The 19060-nt window shown below is 43.5% G+C and overlaps 1 protein-coding gene across 7 annotated transcripts in view; it reads right to left on the bottom strand.

The window, feature by feature from the left end:
* The window catches only part of camk2b1 (calcium/calmodulin-dependent protein kinase (CaM kinase) II beta 1), a 72690-nt gene that overhangs the window by 51196 nt on the left and 2434 nt on the right, over nt 1-19060 (bottom strand). For all 7 annotated transcript variants that reach the window (XM_084551152.1, XM_084551144.1, XM_084551147.1 and 4 more), the window contains exons 2-5: nt 15208-15302; nt 4621-4680; nt 4006-4060; nt 3529-3594 (exon numbers count right to left, since the gene is read on the bottom strand). In XM_084551152.1, coding sequence (XP_084407278.1) covers nt 3529-3594; nt 4006-4060; nt 4621-4680; nt 15208-15302 — 276 coding nt within the window. The remainder of the gene's footprint in view (nt 1-3528; nt 3595-4005; nt 4061-4620; nt 4681-15207; nt 15303-19060) is intronic.

Below are 19060 nucleotides of genomic sequence, written 5' to 3'. Positions count from 1 at the left end.
GGAAGCTGGAGTACCTGGAGAGAACCCACGCAGACACAGGGAGAACATGCAAACTCCACACAGAAAGGAACCAGTCAGTAGATGGATTAGATCCCGGAACCTTCTTGCTGTGAGGCATCAGTGCTAACCACTACTCCACTGTGCCGCCCGTCTCCTTGAACATTCCTGTGAAATTCTGTCACAGCCTTCGGGCACGGACATTAAGCCACAGTGACCTTTCACCACTTTTGATGACTAGTTCATCCGTGAGCGAAAATTCGAGGTTATTTGAGTTCAGTTACGGTCAAAAATGTGTTTTGTGAGTAACACTGACCAAAATGTAATCACTTCTTCCTCTAGTCCAAGTGAATATTAGTGTCAGGTTCGAAGAAATTCCCTCAACGACTCATCCCGAGATACAAAATTCATAAGAATGGCTCTGACAGACGGACAAACTATAATGCCCGCGGCCACAAAAACACACAGAGAAGTATTTCTGAGTACAGACTCCTTCTCAGCATCAGACATTATGAAGAAACTAGCTGGCAGCTGTTGGACACTGCTCAATACGCAGTTTTGAGAACACAAGAAACTAACAGGCAAAAACAAATCGCACACACTCCTTTTTCCCATATGCACAGTTTTCAGGAAATTAATGAACATAAAAGCATCAGAATGAGGCAGAGAAAAGCATAAAGACACTCCTGTGAAGTCTAACGGCTGCACTTTAATTCTCAAAAACGATGCGAGTTTCAACTGCAGATTGGGGTTTTTCCAAAATAAAGAATGCAAAATGTTCAACTTTGCTTGGTGACTGCATCGTAAGGAACTTCTGATAAAAATGAGAAATGATATTCTCAAATGGGGTTGAGACATTTTTAAATGACAGTAGAGTATCTTATGCCTAAATGTGGCGCCATCACTTAACACACTAAAGGTTTTCTGCTTGTAAATACATATTTAGACATTTATGCAGATTATATTTAAACATTATACTAACATATGCTGTTAAATGAGCCGCCACATGCTAAACCTTCCCACACATTGTGCTGTATAATCACATTTGCATCGATTTGCGGTACAGGTCCAGGAATAATTTGTATAATTTGAGTTCATTCAACAAATCCAGAAAGCAGCATGAAGTATTTCAGCTTTCTGGGGGTTGTAAAAGAATTTAGATGACCTTTAGGTTTTTTCTAGAATCCAGAGTTTCCATGTTTGCATTAAACAAGCTGCAGAACACGGTGGGATTTGACCTTTTCTCTGAGAGCGATATCACTTTCAGCCGCCTGTTGCTGTAAAACCCAACATCAGCAGCTGACATTTAATCAAACTAAAACTTTGCTGGATGAAAAACAAAGGCTCATTTGAGGCTAGACGTCATAACCTACGCACACAGCCGGCGCCGGTGCGAGCCATTCATACTTGTGCGCTCGTCAGTCTGGCTCGCTCTGTAAAAACACCACCCAAACGCTAGTTGGCGCTGCGTCTTTTGCCAGTCGGGTTATTTTTGTTCCTACTTCCTGCTTCAATTTCAAAAACAGCGACTGAAACACGCTACTACTACCAAGCGGACCAATCAATGGGACTCATGTGCATCCAATGCATCCTGCACATCCCGAAAAAGGCATTTAACCCTTGACTGAACTATTGATGGAGCATGTTGCACCAAAAACTAGATTTCCACTATTGCACTCAACTCTCTTTTGCCAGTCAGGTTATTTTTGTTCCTACTTCCTGTTTCACTTTTATTAACAGCGATGGAAGACGAGTCTTTGTATCTCAAATATTTTTATCATTAAACCTCGTCAGTTAACCTTTCCTCCATGTGTTCCATCTTCATTGATCCAAAACAATCAATCAGAAAATTGCAGAGATGGAGAAGAAGTTGGAAATAGTAAAGCGGAAACACGCTACTACCAAGCGGACCAATCACAGCTCTTGCTGTCTGCGTCGCCGTGACGCGTAGTTACATTTCTGGGGAGGTCCACGTCAAACACGGCGCTAGGGTCTATGTAGGGTCTGGGCGCCACCGTGGCTACGGCATCAAATCGACACAGAAGCCTAAACTGCCCTTTGCAGCACAATAATGGGACTCATGTGCATCCAATCCATCCTGCACATCCTGAACAAAGGCATTTAACCCTTGACTGAACTGTTGATGGAGCATGCTGCACTAAAAACTAGATTCCCACTGTTACACCCAACTGTTGCAGACACAATTACAATCATTTAGTTGAGAAAAGACAAGTGGCTCAGTTGTTAGCACTGGCTTTGATCCAGGGACGCAACTCTGACTGGGACACAAGGCTGCAGAATAAAGGCAGGAGGAAGGAAGTCTAAGTAAATAGAAAGCATGTTCAATTCTGTTTCATGGAACTGACTAATCGGACAAATTCAATTTTGATGGCTGCAGCGCCGGCTGTCTGCAAACCTGGTTTTGGATCAAAGGTCACATGAAGTCACCCGGAGTGTGTTTTTACATTTTGGTTAGAGCATCGCTGAATGGACTGACACCCACAGCACAACTGTCACTTTCAAGTATCTCTCTCACTCTTCTCTCAGCCTATTGTCTGTCCAACCCCCCCGCCCCCACCACCACCCCGTCCCACCACCCCACTCTGTTTCCTCTTCCGCCGTTGGTTTAACTGTGCGTGTCGATGAGTCAGCAGGAGTGGTGAGGGTGTGAGAAGATATAAAACAGCCCGGGTGGTGGTGGTGAAAGAGAAAGTAAAAAGAAAGGAAAAACGTGAGAATTAAGAAAAGAAGAGTGTGTACAGGAGAGCAGGGCTGTTTAGTTATGTTCTTCAGCAGCAGCCGAACTAACTGGATCATTCAACATAAACATAAAAGGTCTGGCCAGTGACACAGTGACATGTGGCAGCAGTCTTCTCAGTGACGGATGGAATTTAGAGCAGCTTTAGTTGAAAACTACGTCTATGTAGATGCTTTTTTTGAGAATATAAAATGTAAAGATGTATGCGTGCACTACATTAGACTTTGTCGTCCAATCAGGACCAAAAAAAGAGTAAAAAAAATCCAAAAAGCATGATTACAAAAAAAGGTTGTGCAGCTTTGCAATTGAATACGGTAAACCTTTACTAGTGGTTCTTAAGAGTGCAACGAAGCTGCAGTGACTAAGCAAGTCTAAGTCTAAAGTTGGACTGGGCATAAAGTTGGCTCCGGGGCCAGCCAACGTAAAAGAGGTCAGGTACGGTTGATGTAAAAGAGGGCGCAAAAGATGAAGGAGGAGAAAAAGAAGGAAAGAATATGGGACGAATATGGCAATGAAAATAGGAAGTAAAGTCAAAAAGAGAGAGAGGAAAACGGAAACCGAACGAGAGAACGTAACGAGCAAAGACACAACACGGAGTAAGAGAGTAAAAAGGAGAGAGAGGAGAGGTAGAGGAAAGATACGTACAGCTTAAAAAAAAAAAAACAACAACGGAGACGAGAGGAGACAACAGAAGACACAGACCATTTAAGGACAAGGAGAAGCTCTTGCACATGTGCGGGGGGGACGGGGGGGGGGGGCGGCTGCGCTCCTACCTGGCGTCGGCCTCGCTGTAATACTCTCTGGCTACGATGTCCTCAAAAAGTTCCCCTCCGGTCACCCTGCACACACACACACACACACATTTATTATTATTATATATTTTTATTTAACTGTGATGATGAGGATGAGTAGTGATTATAGAGGAAGGGGTGGGGGGGGTAAATATAGGTTGTGGTGGTAGTGATGCAAACATTCAAAGCAAGGATTCCTTCCTCATTCCTGTGGATGCACCCCCTCCCTCCCCCCTTTTTCCCCCAATCCTCCCTCCTTCTCGTTCACCGTTACCATGGAAACTAGAGGGAATTGGCTGAGAGATGAATGTGGAGGGCGTGGGTGGTGGTGGAGGGAGGGAGGGAGGGGGGCAAATATAGGAGAGAGAGTTATGTAACCGTATATGCATATCTGTATCTATTAATGTAAAGATAGATAGATAGATAGATAGATAGATAGATAGATAGATGAGGACTTACAAGTCAAACAGGAGGTAGTGGAAGCCCTCCTCTGATATACTGTCATGAAGACGAACTGGAAGAGAAAGAGAACGACACTCAGAGATGTTCACCGTATTTACCGTCATTTCTTTTTTTTTTCCTTTATTATTAATTCCTAGCCTCGGTACATAGCGGGAAAATAGTTGATGTTTTTTCTTTTTATTTATTTTAAGCTGGTTCTGAATAACGCTGGCTGCATTTCAAGCAGGAGATTAAAAAAGAAAAGAAAAAAGGGAGATGGAGAGCGAGAGAGAGGGAGGGAGTGAGAGTGTGCGTGGGTTAGAAACCACGGGGAGTCATAATAATTGAGTCTTACATCATATGTATTTACAATATGGTGATGGTGATGGTGAGGGGGTCTATTTAACCAACAGAAAAATGTGGATTATACACAACACTCGTACGTATTTCAACTAATAGATTTTCCTCACATCATCAGTAATAGATGGGCTGCTATTAGCTTGTTATAAATAGGTTTAGATTTCGAGTTAATACAAACATAATTACGTAAAAGGAAATCAGACATGGGAAATATCTGGTGACGAATACAGGAGTGATGCGAAATCACAACGAGCGTCTCGGTTCAGTCCTCACCAATGTTGGGGTGTTTCAGCAGGCGACAGATCCGAGCCTCTCGCTCCAGCTTCTGGTGATCTGAAGAGAGAGGCAGACGACAGAGGCAGAGAAGGTTAAATATCGAACTGGAAACGGCATTATTTATCTACGATTAGGAGTCGTAGCAGCATTGTTTGGGGAAGTAGGATCAAATTAAATATTGCAGAAAGTGTAATTTCACGGAAATAAGAAATATCAGAAACTAATAAAGGAATATTACGTTGATCCATCCGGGGTGAGTCGGTCTAGAAAAGCTGAAATGCATTATTAGGTATTATTTCTAATGGACGGATGAGTAGATGTTGTTCTTTTTCTAATAAAGCACAACAACAAAACTTTTTTCAGGTCAAAAAAAACATGTTATGAAAAACTAAAGTTATGTTTCGCAACCTGACTTTTTACACCTTTACTTCTTTACTTAAATTATGGAGTTCCTCAGGGTTCTGTGCTAGGACCAATACTCTTCACATTATATATGCTTCCCTTAGGCAATATTATTAGAAAACACGGCATAAACCTCCAAATAAAGAACCTTGAACCTAAACCTCCGATGCTACGCAGATGACACCAAGCTATATTTATCCATGAAACCAGATGGAACAAATCAGCTGGTTAATATGAATTGAATTGAATTAACTTGAAGTCTTCATTTTAAAAATAAGTTTTACAAAAATACTTCAGTTAAAGACACCATAAGATATGCAAACCGCAAATAGTATTTCTAACGTTTTACTCTCAACCCATAACTATAATATCATTCATTCGACTGCTAACTTAGTGTCTTACAAGTAGGCTGTAGCATGTAGATTATTTATTTGCATGAATATAAATCTGTCCGCCTCAGATTAATGAAGCTAGCCCATCAAGTAAGCAGCAGTCATAGCCCACATACAAGCACACACACACACACACACACACACACACACACACTAGGGAGGGTGGACCACCGTGTTCGTGGCAGAGAGCACAAATGTGGATATGCAAACATGTATGTTCGCCCACTCGTGTTCAAACTGCAAAGGCTTGAACAACAAGCAACGACAAAAAAACAAATACATTCACCCCGGCACCACCGAGGAGTGACAGTGAAGAGTAAGCCCGGTGATTATAGTCTTAGAGGATGAGAGGAGTTGAGGCGGAGAAAGGAGTGGAGGAGAGTGGCAGATGAGGAGGAAGAGGAGGACGAAGGAAGGAAGGAGGAAATAAATGCAAGGACGATTAAGACATCCAAAGCCACAGTCGCCTCTACAACACAGCGTAAAAACAGAAAGTTTTTTTGAGCCCCATGCCCACGTACATGTTGATTTAAATGATGCAGAATAAGATTGTTGTAAAAAGTCTCAAATTTCAGTCCAATAAAATGTGGGATCCACTATGACATCATTTGAAGGCGGGGCATCCTTTTCTGACACATGGTCACAGGAGGACATGGTGTGAGAAGAAGGTTAGAGTATTTACCCTAATAATCATATTTAAAATGACAGAAACGTAAATAGAAAATACACGTATGTGTTTGAAGTTTGTAGAGAGGGTTTTTGAAGTATTTTTTTATTTTGCATGTTCAGAAATTCAGTTTTTCTGTTCGTTGCCTCAGGGCGACGTCGTGTGACAAGGGGTACCTCTTGAGGGAGACTTTGCCAACGGCGTTTTCGAATGTAATCGTATATAATTTTGTGTATTTTTGCACAAAACTAGCTGTAAATGCAACAATATTTGGCTTCTTTTAACACATTTTGACAGAAAAATTGTCCCATTCCAAATCAGGATGTCCATTTTGACAGCAAGTGTAACGTGCACCTCTGTTTCACAGCCCAGAATAACTGCTTTGTGAAGTTTCACACTGAGTGACATCAACGTCTAACACGAGAATAAACGTGACATGACGATGGACTATATAAAGCTAAGCCTGTATTAAGTTAGATATATGTTTCAAGTGTTTTAAATTCTTTGTTTCATGATTTGTTGACAGTTGTGGAAGATTTTCTGGTGTTTTTATTGCTCCCTAAAAGTTGCCTTATAATGTATGAATTAATAATCCTCTCTGTTGTTCTGTACCATTGTTGCACAACGTTGCACCAAAGTGAATCAGTAAATGATGTTGAATCATTTTCAGCATGTGCCATCACAATGTGTGCAGTAAGGCCTTGCTAATCGCTGCCGTTGGCTGAATGTATTTTTACATTTATTAGCTGCGAACTAGGGATGCCCTCCAAGCTTGAGTATAGTCTAATCTGATTTTTTAATTCTATAAACTTGTATTGTCCCAGATCACCAGTGTGCACTCTGCAAATGCATTAAATACAATAAACTCCAAAACCAGCTCAATGTACGTCTGTAAGCTTGACAGCTGCTTGATGCTTAGATAGTGCTGCAATGCATTAAGATTAACAAAAAAAAGGCTATCCCTTAAAGATTTTCATTTTACTTTACAACATTAAAGTGTTTTCAACTGGGCGAAACAAATCAAGGCAAAGAAAAACTGCTGTTTCCTATTGCAATGAAACATTCATTCATTCATCTTCTGTAACCGCTTGTCCGGGAAAGGGTCGCGAGGTCTATCTCAGGGCTAACACAGAGAGACAGACAACCATTCACACTCACACCTACAGCCAATGTAGAATCACCAATGAACCTAACCAGCATGTCTTTGGACGGTGGGAGAAGGCTGGAGTACCTGGAAAGAACCCAGGGAGAACATGCAAACTCCACACAGAAAGGAACCAGTCGGCCATGATGTTATCAAACCCAGAACCTTCTTGCTGTGAGGCATCAGTGCTAATACTAAATCACAATTCTGCTTAAGACTTGCATTGAAAAACTCTACATCTCCAATGTCCCGATGACAAACTGCATTTTAGATCATATTAATGCCATACAAACACTCTGAAAGCAATATTTATTGATGACCGTGCAAGAAAGGTCATGAATGTCTACTTCTAATGAGGCTACTGTCCTTGTATCCAACTGGCTCAGCGGTTCGTTGTGGTTTATTGTAGCGGACAAGATGGCAAAACTGTGCATTTGTTATCTATCGGTCCTATTAGGAAGAAAATGCACAAATTAAGAGAAGAGTGGGAATTACACTTGACTAAGATAATCACTGCTGTCCACTCATGTATATGAAGCACGCGGTTTCAAATAGTGTTGCAGTGATGCACAGATGTAATTGATTGTGTCAATTACGCAACGACGTCAATTTGTGCGGGACATGTCGACATGACATGTGTTCTGCTCCCGCTACCAGGCATACTGAAAATCATTAGACTTTGTCAAAAAACACTGGACTCCATCATCATTCTTTAAACAGGGACCCAATAAAACGAACTAATAACTGCACGAGGAACCCAACATCCTCAAAAAAAAAAAAAAAAACAGAAACAACAGCAGGGTCATTATTTGGACTGTTCCAGAGAGCGTCTGATTGTTGGCTGGAGGTCAGTGCCTGGGAGTCACTGTTGTGTCCTTAATCGCTGTTTTTCAGACAAGCCCTCAACAAAGACTTTCTGCAGAATGTGCTAATGGCTAGCACAGCTTGCTAGTTGCATACTGGTGCATTTGCGAGCTGTAACGCAATGCAATGTTCATTCACAGTAGCCGATGTGAGAGAGGCCTTTAGCTGCTTAGAAGTTCCCCTGGGTTCCTTTGTGACCTCTCAGACTATTATGGAGTGATCTTAGTTGGTGGACCACTCCTGTGGAGGGTAAGAGTCATCTCTTAAACCTCCTCCATTTGTTCTCAGTCTGTCTGACTGTGGATTTGTGGATTTCAAACTCTTTTGAGGGTTAATGAGCAACAACAACTCTATTTCTGAGCTACTCAGAAAGCTCCTTTATCTGTGTCATCATACACTTACTGCAAACATGTGTTATGAAGATCAGACTGTCATTTTCTTTGAAACAAACGAGCCACAGAACAACACCTGAGTCTCTTTACAACGATTAGAAACACGTCTGAATCTAATTTGGCTTTGAAATTAGTTTGTAAACCAAAAAGTGCACCTCACTGATATGTAATATTGGCTCATTTTCCTGAATAAAGTAGTGTAATATTTCAGTGTTTCAGTACCGTCAGGACTTGTGAAGAGTGCACAGCAGCACTGTATATGATTAACTGTGCTTTCTAGCCTCGTAAAGTCAGTTATAGGGAGCGCGTCTTGGGATTTACAGCTGCTGCCGATTGAAGAGTAGATTTATACCACCTCCTCCGTGACGGGGGTGATTGCTGTTCATGTCCTTTCTCCCAGCTTTATCAGGCTGGGTGGATCAGTGGAAGATACCGCTGGGAATGACAGAGCAGTCCCCGGCTCGGTTTTGTCATGCCGCTCTTTACGAGCACCGTGCGTAAAGAAGGCACAACTGTCCATACAGTCTGTAGGATGTGAGATAAGCCTGGGCAGCGTGGGAGTGACATAGTGGGCCTGTTTTTTTTTTTCAGTATTGTTCATTTGGGGCCGACAAAACAACACAGGTCTGTTACGGTGGAGCATTTAAAAGAGAAAACTGAGCTGAAACAAACCAGTTATTGTAGGATAGTATGAGGCTGCATGTCACATTCCTCATTAATAAACATTAAACATGTTATTTGGCAAAAGAAAGTACCGTAGAAATGTTGCATTGTTGGAATTTGTAAATTATTATATTAGAAATTATTATTTTACAATGCAATATGTATTTGGATTTACATTCGCCTGTTTTCCTACGTTATCAACAAGAAAACCTACTATAAATAGACAAATTTCAGCTTTGTCAGCGGTGCAAATACAGTTTTTTTGTTGGATTTGGGTGGATGATTGCAAGGAGGAGATGTTGGACAAGTGGACGGAACAAAAGCATGGACTGAGAGACAGTAGCAGCAAATTGACCTGCATGTAGCTTTGAGGACGGCAGCATAAAGTCCGATTTCAGAGTGATGGATTATGGGAATTCAAATAACGCGGAGGCTACGGAGACAAGGTTGTATGCAGTCCAGCGAGCACAAAGCGTGATGATACTATGCATGGGTCAAATGTGGAAGAAAAAAAGAAGAATAAATGAATGAAGGAACACAAACTGACAGACATATTAAAACTTGGTTTCGCTCCCGTGTCATTTCTGCAGCAAGAGCAAAATGAAAGAACCAATAACGGCACAAACAGGAATAGCCTAGGTTTCTGCATGTGGGCGTGCAACTGGAAAGCTCTGCGTAGTACCTGCACAGTGCCAGGGATGGATGTGAACGAGCATTGATATCTGTCAGTTAAATGTCTGCTAGATTCATGCAGACTTTTCCTATTTCTGTACCCACATGTAAACTAAAATGAAATCATAAAAACAAATCTAATTGCCATCAGTTTTTCTGTTTGCATCTGCTTCAAGCATTCATTTAGTCGGCCTTCTAGATAGCGATCCTGCGCTTCCGACTCAGCGAGCGTAAATAAGAAATGACAGGAGAGAGCGGTGAAAGGAAGGAAGATAAGGACTAGAAGCGAGGGGAGGGGTGGTGAGAGAGGAAGTGGAGAAAAAAGAGGACAAGAAAGGAGGAGGAGATACGTGGCAAACAAGAACACGGGCGCTAAATGAGACGACCCAAGGACAGCACGCGCAGCAGAGAGAGAAGGCTGCAGGAATCTCTGAGCTGTAGGAGGAGAAAAAGTATATTTGGGTTAATCATCACCGGTGAGGACTTTAATCTCGAGAGGGGAGGAGATGAAAAAAAAAAAAAAGATGGACTGCCAGATATAACCGTTGTTCAGAATTTGACTCACGCAACTAGGGATGTCCCGATCGGTATCGGGGGCTGAAGCAGGCATTTCTAAAATTATCGGATTGGTATCGGGCTTCATAAACGTCAAAGCCACGTCCCTGTAGTGTCTAAATGTCTTCTTCTTCTGTTTTAGCAGTGGCTGGGTAACGTCAAAGATGAAGTCAAGTCAGACAGAAATTTGTTAATTGTGCAATGTGGATGTATGGCGAGGTGGTAGTAGGTGATCGTTGTTCAATGCTACCACCTTGACTCGACTGAACGCTGCTTTTAAAAGTTTTCTGTAGACAGCGTCAAGCGAAACATATTCCAGAGGCTGTTATGGAGTTTATGGCAGCGCTGGATGACCAGAACATTTCTGGAGTAGAGAACATTGGTTTTCCAATCTGTTGGAGCTTCTGGAGCCAAGGTACGAGCTACCCTCTCCTTGCTATGTCAGCTGTATTTGCTAATGACCTCCTGATCAAGGGTTTTTGCGCCCCGATCCAATAATATTCAGAATCCGATCTTAAATAAACAAAATTTCCACCCCTGGAGATTCATTCTTCTAGATCATGTGTGCACCGTGCGACAAAGTCTAGCAAGGAGAGGGTAGTTCACCATCACCTCATTTTCCAGAGTAAAGTTCTTCAGAGATGACATCATCCAGGTCAGAGGTTAGTAGGTCAAGCTCCAAACCCCAGATGATGATAACAGATAACTCCAGACTCAACGGGGAATAGCACTAGCGTATCATAACAAAATATTGGTGAAATTAACGAGTTTCACGCCAGATAACGCGTTATTTAGAGGCTGCGTTTTGGTGCCCCATTCACTCCCACTGTATGGATATACGCAAATCTAAATATTGTCCGAACGACTCCAAATGACGCCAAAGTTATATGGGTGAGTAAACAATCGTATTTTATGCCAGAAATAAGGTCCAGTACATGTTTAGTCACTCGTTCCTTGGCAGCTTTGACGCTTGCCACACGACAGACGTTTTATGACAGACCTAAAATAAACAACTACAAAAGATCAGGCTTGGCTGATCCAATCCAATCATTTTAAAAAAAAATGCCTGGATCGGCCCCCGATCGTGACCGATCAGGACATCCCTACTATTTATTGGCAGTTCTGTAGAAGAATACAAGTACGTTTATTTAGGATCAGACCGGGACTCAGATCGGCTATAGATAATGAATATTAAAAGATCGGATCGGGGTGCAGAAAAAACTTGTTCGGGACATCCCTACTCATAATATTGGCATGACTCTGACTAGCCAGGCAAAGCGTGTCCTGTTTCCTTGACATTTTGCAGAAATGAGAGACGTATCATCATAATACCGCCTACAGGTATAAGACCTCTGAAGGGATAGTCATGTCGTAAAGGTGAAATACTGTTCGAAATGCCAATAATTAAGCAGACTGTGTATTAAAAGCCTGGATTACTAAAAAAATGTTGTATTTCCTTTCCTTCACTACCTCTGTCCTGGTTGGTTGACATTGACACAAAGCTCACACCCCAAAACCAGGCCAGATCACTTCTACTGCATTGCAGGTGAAACACCAACTGTATAAACACACACACACACACACACACACACCAACACGAGTGCTACTCCACCAAGATAAACTACAAAGCCATGCAGGAACCTCTGGCAACCCCTGTCCAGAGATCACAGCCAAAAAATGTCCAGGGCAGGTCTGCCCAGCAGACCTGCCCTGGACATGTGTTGGATTGGCATTAAACGTCCCACGCTTGTAAAGTTGGACGGGTCGGCGGGAAGATGTCACGATTAGATTTATTCACACTAACGCTTAGAGGTGAAATTTATTGCTGTATGCAACAGATTATTTGTGAATTCGACGGTCTCGGCTTCTCTCCTGCGGCTGCTGTCTGAATGTCTGGTGTGTCTGAGAGAAAGGGAGGGAGAGTCAGATGAGAGTCCCGTGCTAAAGGCATGTAGGCGTACAGGCGCATGGCCCTCAGCTGCCAAGTGCCTGGGGTGCCTTCTCTCGCATGACCCCTCCCTCCCCTCAGCCACTGTCTCCATCTGCCGGTCCTAAACAAACGCTCCTCTTGAGTCGCTGCCGCCGCGGCCCTGCAGTCGCCGACGTTACGCGCTCTCTGAGAAACACAACAACGGCAAAAAACAGTCCCAAAACAGAGCGGCGAGTCGTCGTGATATGCCCGAAAGAACCTGGCTGTAGGAGCCCATGACACATAGGTCATGGAGCTATAAATAGGACCTGGAGTAGAAGTAGTATGCAGCGGCTCTGCTGGCTCTGACATTGCTCTGCTGTTTCAAAGAACATGGCTCATCCATTAGTAAGGAGCGGAGAAAAGGCCCCGCGCACCAGCCAGTCGGGTCAGATCAGTCCACCTATCGAATGTTGAAGCAGAGCAGGGAGATTATGGTGCGCCTCAGACAGAAATACAGCCAGAAAGCAAAATCTACCGGTGAATAATTCACTCTCTGTGTGTGTGTGTGTCGCTGTTAGGATAATCTGAGAAGGGTCTGAGCTGCAGCCACACACGGTCACAGTATAGTCAAAATATACCAACATATTGACACGACTGCTGCCAAGAGCGACAAGCGACGCTAGCGAATATCAACCGATGGCCGTTTGTGAGATCTGTGACGTTCTTTTAATATGTTTTTTTTATAGAAAGTAGTTTTTCCACCTTGCCACTTTCATTTATTGACTGATTTGGAACAAATTTACATTTAAGATCATGGTAAAGCGTGAATAAGAAAGCCAAGAAACACTGCTCACACATCCTCTTGCGTTTGTGCTGCACAAAAAGTGTCGACGAGAGAAAGGAGCTGTAAACAATATGTGGAAACACAATGCCAAAAGAGCATTACAACATCGTCTAACTTATTTATTAACACTACACTGTTCTGCAATGGAAAAGGAGAACACACAACCTCAAGCTGAATATACAAAAAATAATTCTATATACGTCGAGCAGAGTCATTTATAATTAATATGTCTGCCTGGTTCAGTCAGAGTATTCACCCAGAAGGTTAACTGACAGGCCACGCGGTCGTAACGGAGGCTAACACTCGTGAGAGACGAACCGATGCGACCAGACATTCCAGGCTGATGCCCTCTGCTAATGCCTGTTAAAATGCCTGTTCCGCCACACTCTGCGTCGTCTTCACACACAAGCTGTTTGTGTGTGTGTGTGTGGAGGCAGGGTAACAGTCAAGTGTCAGCGTGGTGCCACCTGGCAGGGCGGCAGCAGCGGGTCTCCGGTTACGAGGCTGCAGGGGGGGCGAGTGGCGGTGGCGTGAGGAGCCACAGCGACCACCGTGGTGCTGGACTGGTCCTCGCGGACGTGACATTCAGTCCCGACTTTGGCTTTAACCGTTACTGGCTCAGGAAACATGTGGCAACAATTAATGTGGTTAAAAGATTTATTATGTGGTGAAACGTTTCAGATGTTATAATGGCCAGAAAACAAGAGAGATTAACTTTTACTGCAGTCATGTGATATGAAAATTCATCGTTTAATTTTACTGACTTGAGAGTTGCTTCCAATGACGTCAAGTGAAGTTTACCATCATTCCTTTTTTAAGTGATACACAGATCAGGCATAACATTATGACCACCTTCCTAATATTGTGCAGGTCTCCCTTGTGGTGACTCATCAGAGAATGGACATGGGCCTTCTGAGGGTGTCCTGTGGTGTCTGGCAACAGAATATTGTTAGTGGGGGGGGGTCTTTGAGGGGAGGGGCCTCTGTGAATCATCCCACAGATACTTGATCAGTTTGGGATCTAGTGAATTTGGAGGCCAGGTCAACACCTTGTGCTGTTCTTCATGTTTTTTTTTAGTTGTTCCTAAAGTGTTTTTGTGTGTGTCTGTGTCAGGCTGCATCCTGCTGGGGATGGCTGCTGCCATCAAGGAGTGTCATTGCTATGGGGTGGGGGTGCCTGGTCTGGTCTAGGTGGGTGCTACATGTCTAATTAACATCCACACCAATGAATGCCAGGTCCAGAAGTTTCCCATCAGAACATTGAATTGTCACAAGTTGCTCTGCTCAGTGTTATTCACTTCTCCTGTCAGTAGTCATAATGTTATGCCTGATCTGTTTATATTCTAATGGCTTCAACAGAGTATTCTGGAATTTCTGGCAATGTGTTACTGAGCAGAAGTAGCTGACAACACAAACTGCAATGCAGTGGTGGGTCAGTAAGTAAGTTTAGTTTCTACCTGTCTGTGGAGGAGAGGATCATTATTGTACTTTCTTGGATCCGTGGCCTCCAGGATTACAGACAGTTCCTCCCACAACGCATTGCTGGAGAAGGCAGTTGCTTATTTAAACATCTGCTATGGCACTAGATACTAGCATGTAGTAGGGCTGCAACGAGACATCAACGTAACGCACTAAAGGCGCCATTCAACCCAATGAGATGCAAAAAAATAGAAGCACAAAAACTATGCAGGGACACCTCCTGCAGCTTTCCAACCTCAAAATGACGATATTTGGGCTACGACAGTGAGTTTTGTCTGATTCTGGGTTAGTTAGTGGCCTGGGAGTTGTTGCGTCCTCATCTGTTGCGTATCAAACAAGAACTCTAGCAAGACTCACAAGAGCAGATGCTCAAATCCATTGGACTACAATCCTAGTGCATTTGCAAGTTGTAAAACTTTTTTTTTTTTTTGCATAGATAGCAATATGAAACCAAACAACACAAATTTCCATCAACGTTACATTTTAAGTGGGAGTAAGCAACCTTTAGACAGCAGCTACGTTAGAGACAAACCTTAGGTACACACAGCACACACAGTAGGTCTGTGCTAAGAAACAACTCTAAGAAGAACCGTGCTTACCTCTTGCAGATAACTTTTTGGTGTTGATTATTTTAGCAGCATACTCCTGTCCTGTGCACAGCTTAACGCATCTGCGCACCACTGAAAATGCTCCCCTGTGGAAAAGAAAAGAAAGAAAAGAAAGAAAAACATTAACTCAGCTTTGCTGTTAGTTGATAACTCAATACCTGAAGACATGGAGTGGGTGGAGGAGATCCCTGTCTGGCTTAATGGCTAAGGAGGAGAGCTCTTCACATTTCTCCAGGTAGAAGGTATGACAGCCACGATGTTAACCCTAGATATATATATATATATATATATATATATATATATATATATATATATATATATATATATATATATATATATGGAGTTGTCTGCTTAATAAGGTCCCAAGAGCTCCCCGATACAGAGTCAGCATTCTACACAATGTGCACACTTGTGCAGGAGTTACACTGGGCTCTTGAACACAATTTCAGCTTTAGTGGACAAGCACGCCTCAAAGAACAATACCTCGCAGCCACTTCATCCGAACTTTGGTACGTCTTCCCAAACCTACTTTCGCCCCTGCAGCTACTCCACAAAATCTGATTTAAACATCTATCAGGTCAAAGTAATTATATCTTCCTTCAAAAACCTTCAGCTGAGCAAGTTTTCTGTGAAGAGCTGGCTTCACAGCGTTGGCCGGCAACGGCAGTGAAAGGTCGAGTGGTGCCACTGGTCTGCCTCCACACTGAGACAAGCCACCGACAAGCAACCGACAAGGTGAGGGGTCAAAGGTGAAAGCTGCGAGACCTGCTGACCTGAGGCTATAACAGCAGACTCTGGGGGATATTTCTTTGCGATGACTCAAAACCCAGCAGAGCATAACCTTTTCAGCACAGACTCAGCTAAAGCGGGTTTGAATTGCCCCGCGCTCGACATTGCGTCCAAGAATCCGCCTGCTTTTCTTCGGCGACCACGTGCACAGCATCGAAATAAGATCCAAAAAAAGCGAGACGCCACTCCCTGCACGGCCGACACCAGCCACACACACACACACACAGCACGCAAACAAATGCGTAAGCTACTGACACCGAACTCCACAGCTGTGCCTGGAAAGTTCACACTCGGTGAGGTCAGTAAATACGCTTCAAAACACAAACCGAGTTAAATAAGGTAACACGTCGTGAATCACCGCTTTTCAAAGTCCGGTTTGACACGGAGAGATTTAAAACGGGCCTAAAATTATCGAGGGTTTTGTAACTGGATGACTCCGATCGGCCACTGCGCCGCTTGCAGCCTCACAACGGACCCCGCGGCGCAGAGGGATTCAGCGCTGTAGGATGTGAAAAGCTATATTTAAAAGCTTAAAATGTATTACAAACAAGAGACAAGATCTCTTCTCCTCTTACAGATTTCTTTTTGTGGCAGAAGGACGGACAGAAAGCTCCACTCAAGGACACGAGACTGCTCAGATTGTTGCTCCTAGACGTGTAAATCTTCACCAATGCATGTTTTGCTGAACATTTGCACCAATATTTGCTGAAAATCGAAGCATTCGGTCTGTATTATTTCAAAATTCTAACTAATATCTGCTAATACTAGAGGTTATGTAGAAATATACGCCTAATATACGTCAATGCTGTGTCGTTTGCAGCAAAAGCAAAAGGCTGACATCCTTTTGCAATAAAGGGATAAAAGAAAGAAGAAGAAAGTGACACCGGCGCCCAGTAATTGTCTCTCCCCAGAAGTGGGATTAGCGTCGCCAAGTTGCACGGAGCGTTATCGTACGGATGTCAAACCATTCACACCTGCGCCTCTTCCTTCAGGCTCTGCGTGATTAATAAGATCGGCCCCGTGAAAGATTAGCCTCTCCCACACAGGGAGCTTTGAAAGCCACCGGTTTCTGTCTGTTGTGTAACATTTAGATGAACACAATGAAAGCCTGCGCTTGTGATCAGCTGCATTTTTCAAGAAATCGAGACCGGAGCATGTCTTTGTATGTGTGTGTGTGTGTGTCACTTAAGGTATGAAACAGCACGGCAGCATTGTGAATTAGCCTGATCCCTGCACCTTTGGCAGGTAGTTGGGACAGACGATGGGGCGTGAACCAGAGGGGCCAGCGGGACATTATATTGCCATATACCGGGGCCGTTCGATCCCCGGTATATGGCGATATAATGTCCCTTGAGCAAGACACTGGATCCAATGAGCTGCCAAACCTCAGTTTCACAATTTGAGAAATACACTGGTGTGTAAATGTCAATAGCTCCTGCCACCTGCAGAAGCTCTCTGATGACTCTGCGGTGGTTGGGTTGGGTGTATTAGAGATGGACATTGGAGACTATGCTGAGTGGTCCCAGGCAAACCACCTACTCCTGAATGTGGACAAGACCAAGGAGCCGGTCATTGACTTCAGGAGGAAGAGGACACCAGTGGAGCCCATCACCGTCCAGGGCAGTAAGTAGTGGACCACTGTAAGTCCACATGAACAGCAGACTGGACTGGAGGGACAACAGTGATGCTGTGGACAAGAAGGGCCTGAGTAGACTCTAGTTCCTGAGGAAGCTCAGGTCTTCCAACGTATGCAGCAAGTTGCTGGAGATGTTCTACCAGTCTGTACTGTGCTGTGGTTTGTTGGAGGAGGAGTACCAGCAAAAAGGACATTAGCAGGATCGACAAATTGATCGGAAAGGCTGGACAAGTTACTGACAGTGAGTCGGAGACGTTTGTCTCAGTGAGGCACAGGAGGACACTGGACAAACTGCTCTCCATCATGGACAATCCATCTCATCCACTACACCAGACTATAGAGGGACAGTGGAGCTCATTCTCAAACAGACTGATCCAGATCCACTCCCACAGTGAACGCTACAGGACGTCATTCATACCAAACTCTATCCAGATGTTCTGTGATCTCATACCGTTCTTTTATTATTCAGTATCCGAGTCCCAATCCGATCTTAAACAAACAAAATTTTCTCCCCTGTTGATTCCCCTGTCTTCTCACGTGCGCACCGTGCGACTGGAACAAATAGAAGCTGTCAAAGTTAACGTAACGAGAAGATAGTAGTCATACTTTGGGTCCAGAAATGTTCTGGTCATGCAACACCATAAACTCAGCAACCCTCTCTGGAATATTTTTCGCCTTGATGCTGCCTCCAGGAGACCTTCCTCTTTTTGCTGTTTTGTTTTGGTGCAGCCTTCTGTTTCAAGTTGGTAGTGTTAAATGACAATCACCTACTACCACCTCAACAAACATCTACATGACTTCATTTTCCAGATTAAAGTTCTTCCACACAGCAGACATCATTAGTTACGTGATTTTTGTTCCTCTTCTTCAGTTTTTGAGCAGCTTTGACGCTAGCCATCTGCCATTAAAACAGAAGAGGAAGAAGACGCTTTGACGCTACAGGGACGTGGTTTTGGTTTCATGGCTGACCTAAAATAAATACTACAAAAGATCAGGCTTGGCTGAAGCCTGATACCGATCTGATCTGATCATTTAAAATCTTCCTGGGTTAGCCCCGATATAGCCCCGCGTATAGCAATGAAATTCAGCAGCGATGACACGAGTTCAAAGCGGAACTAATCTCAATCGAGGCATCGTCAAGTTGTCTGATGATGGCAACACAGAGATCTCCAAACATATCCAGCAGGGAAACACCGTCTACTTTAACCCCATCAGAACGGAGTAGCAGTTTTCTTCAATATGGTCTCCGACAAACCCAAACTACACTCGAAACTCACAAAAATTTTAAACTGTGAAGCCTGGGTGCACATTTTTGAAGTCATCTAAATTCTTTGTGACAAAGAAGGAGCCTCTCTAACCAGTAACGACGCAACAACCAAAAAAAACAAAAAGCTAACAAAGCATTGACCATGCTGATAG

This window comes from Chelon labrosus, assembly GCF_963514085.1.
Source record: "Chelon labrosus genome assembly, chromosome: 9".
In the NCBI taxonomy this organism is placed as follows: Eukaryota; Metazoa; Chordata; class Actinopteri; order Mugiliformes; family Mugilidae; genus Chelon; species Chelon labrosus.
Note: the sequence above shows the minus strand (reverse complement) of the source record. Positions and strands in the feature narration are given on the sequence as shown.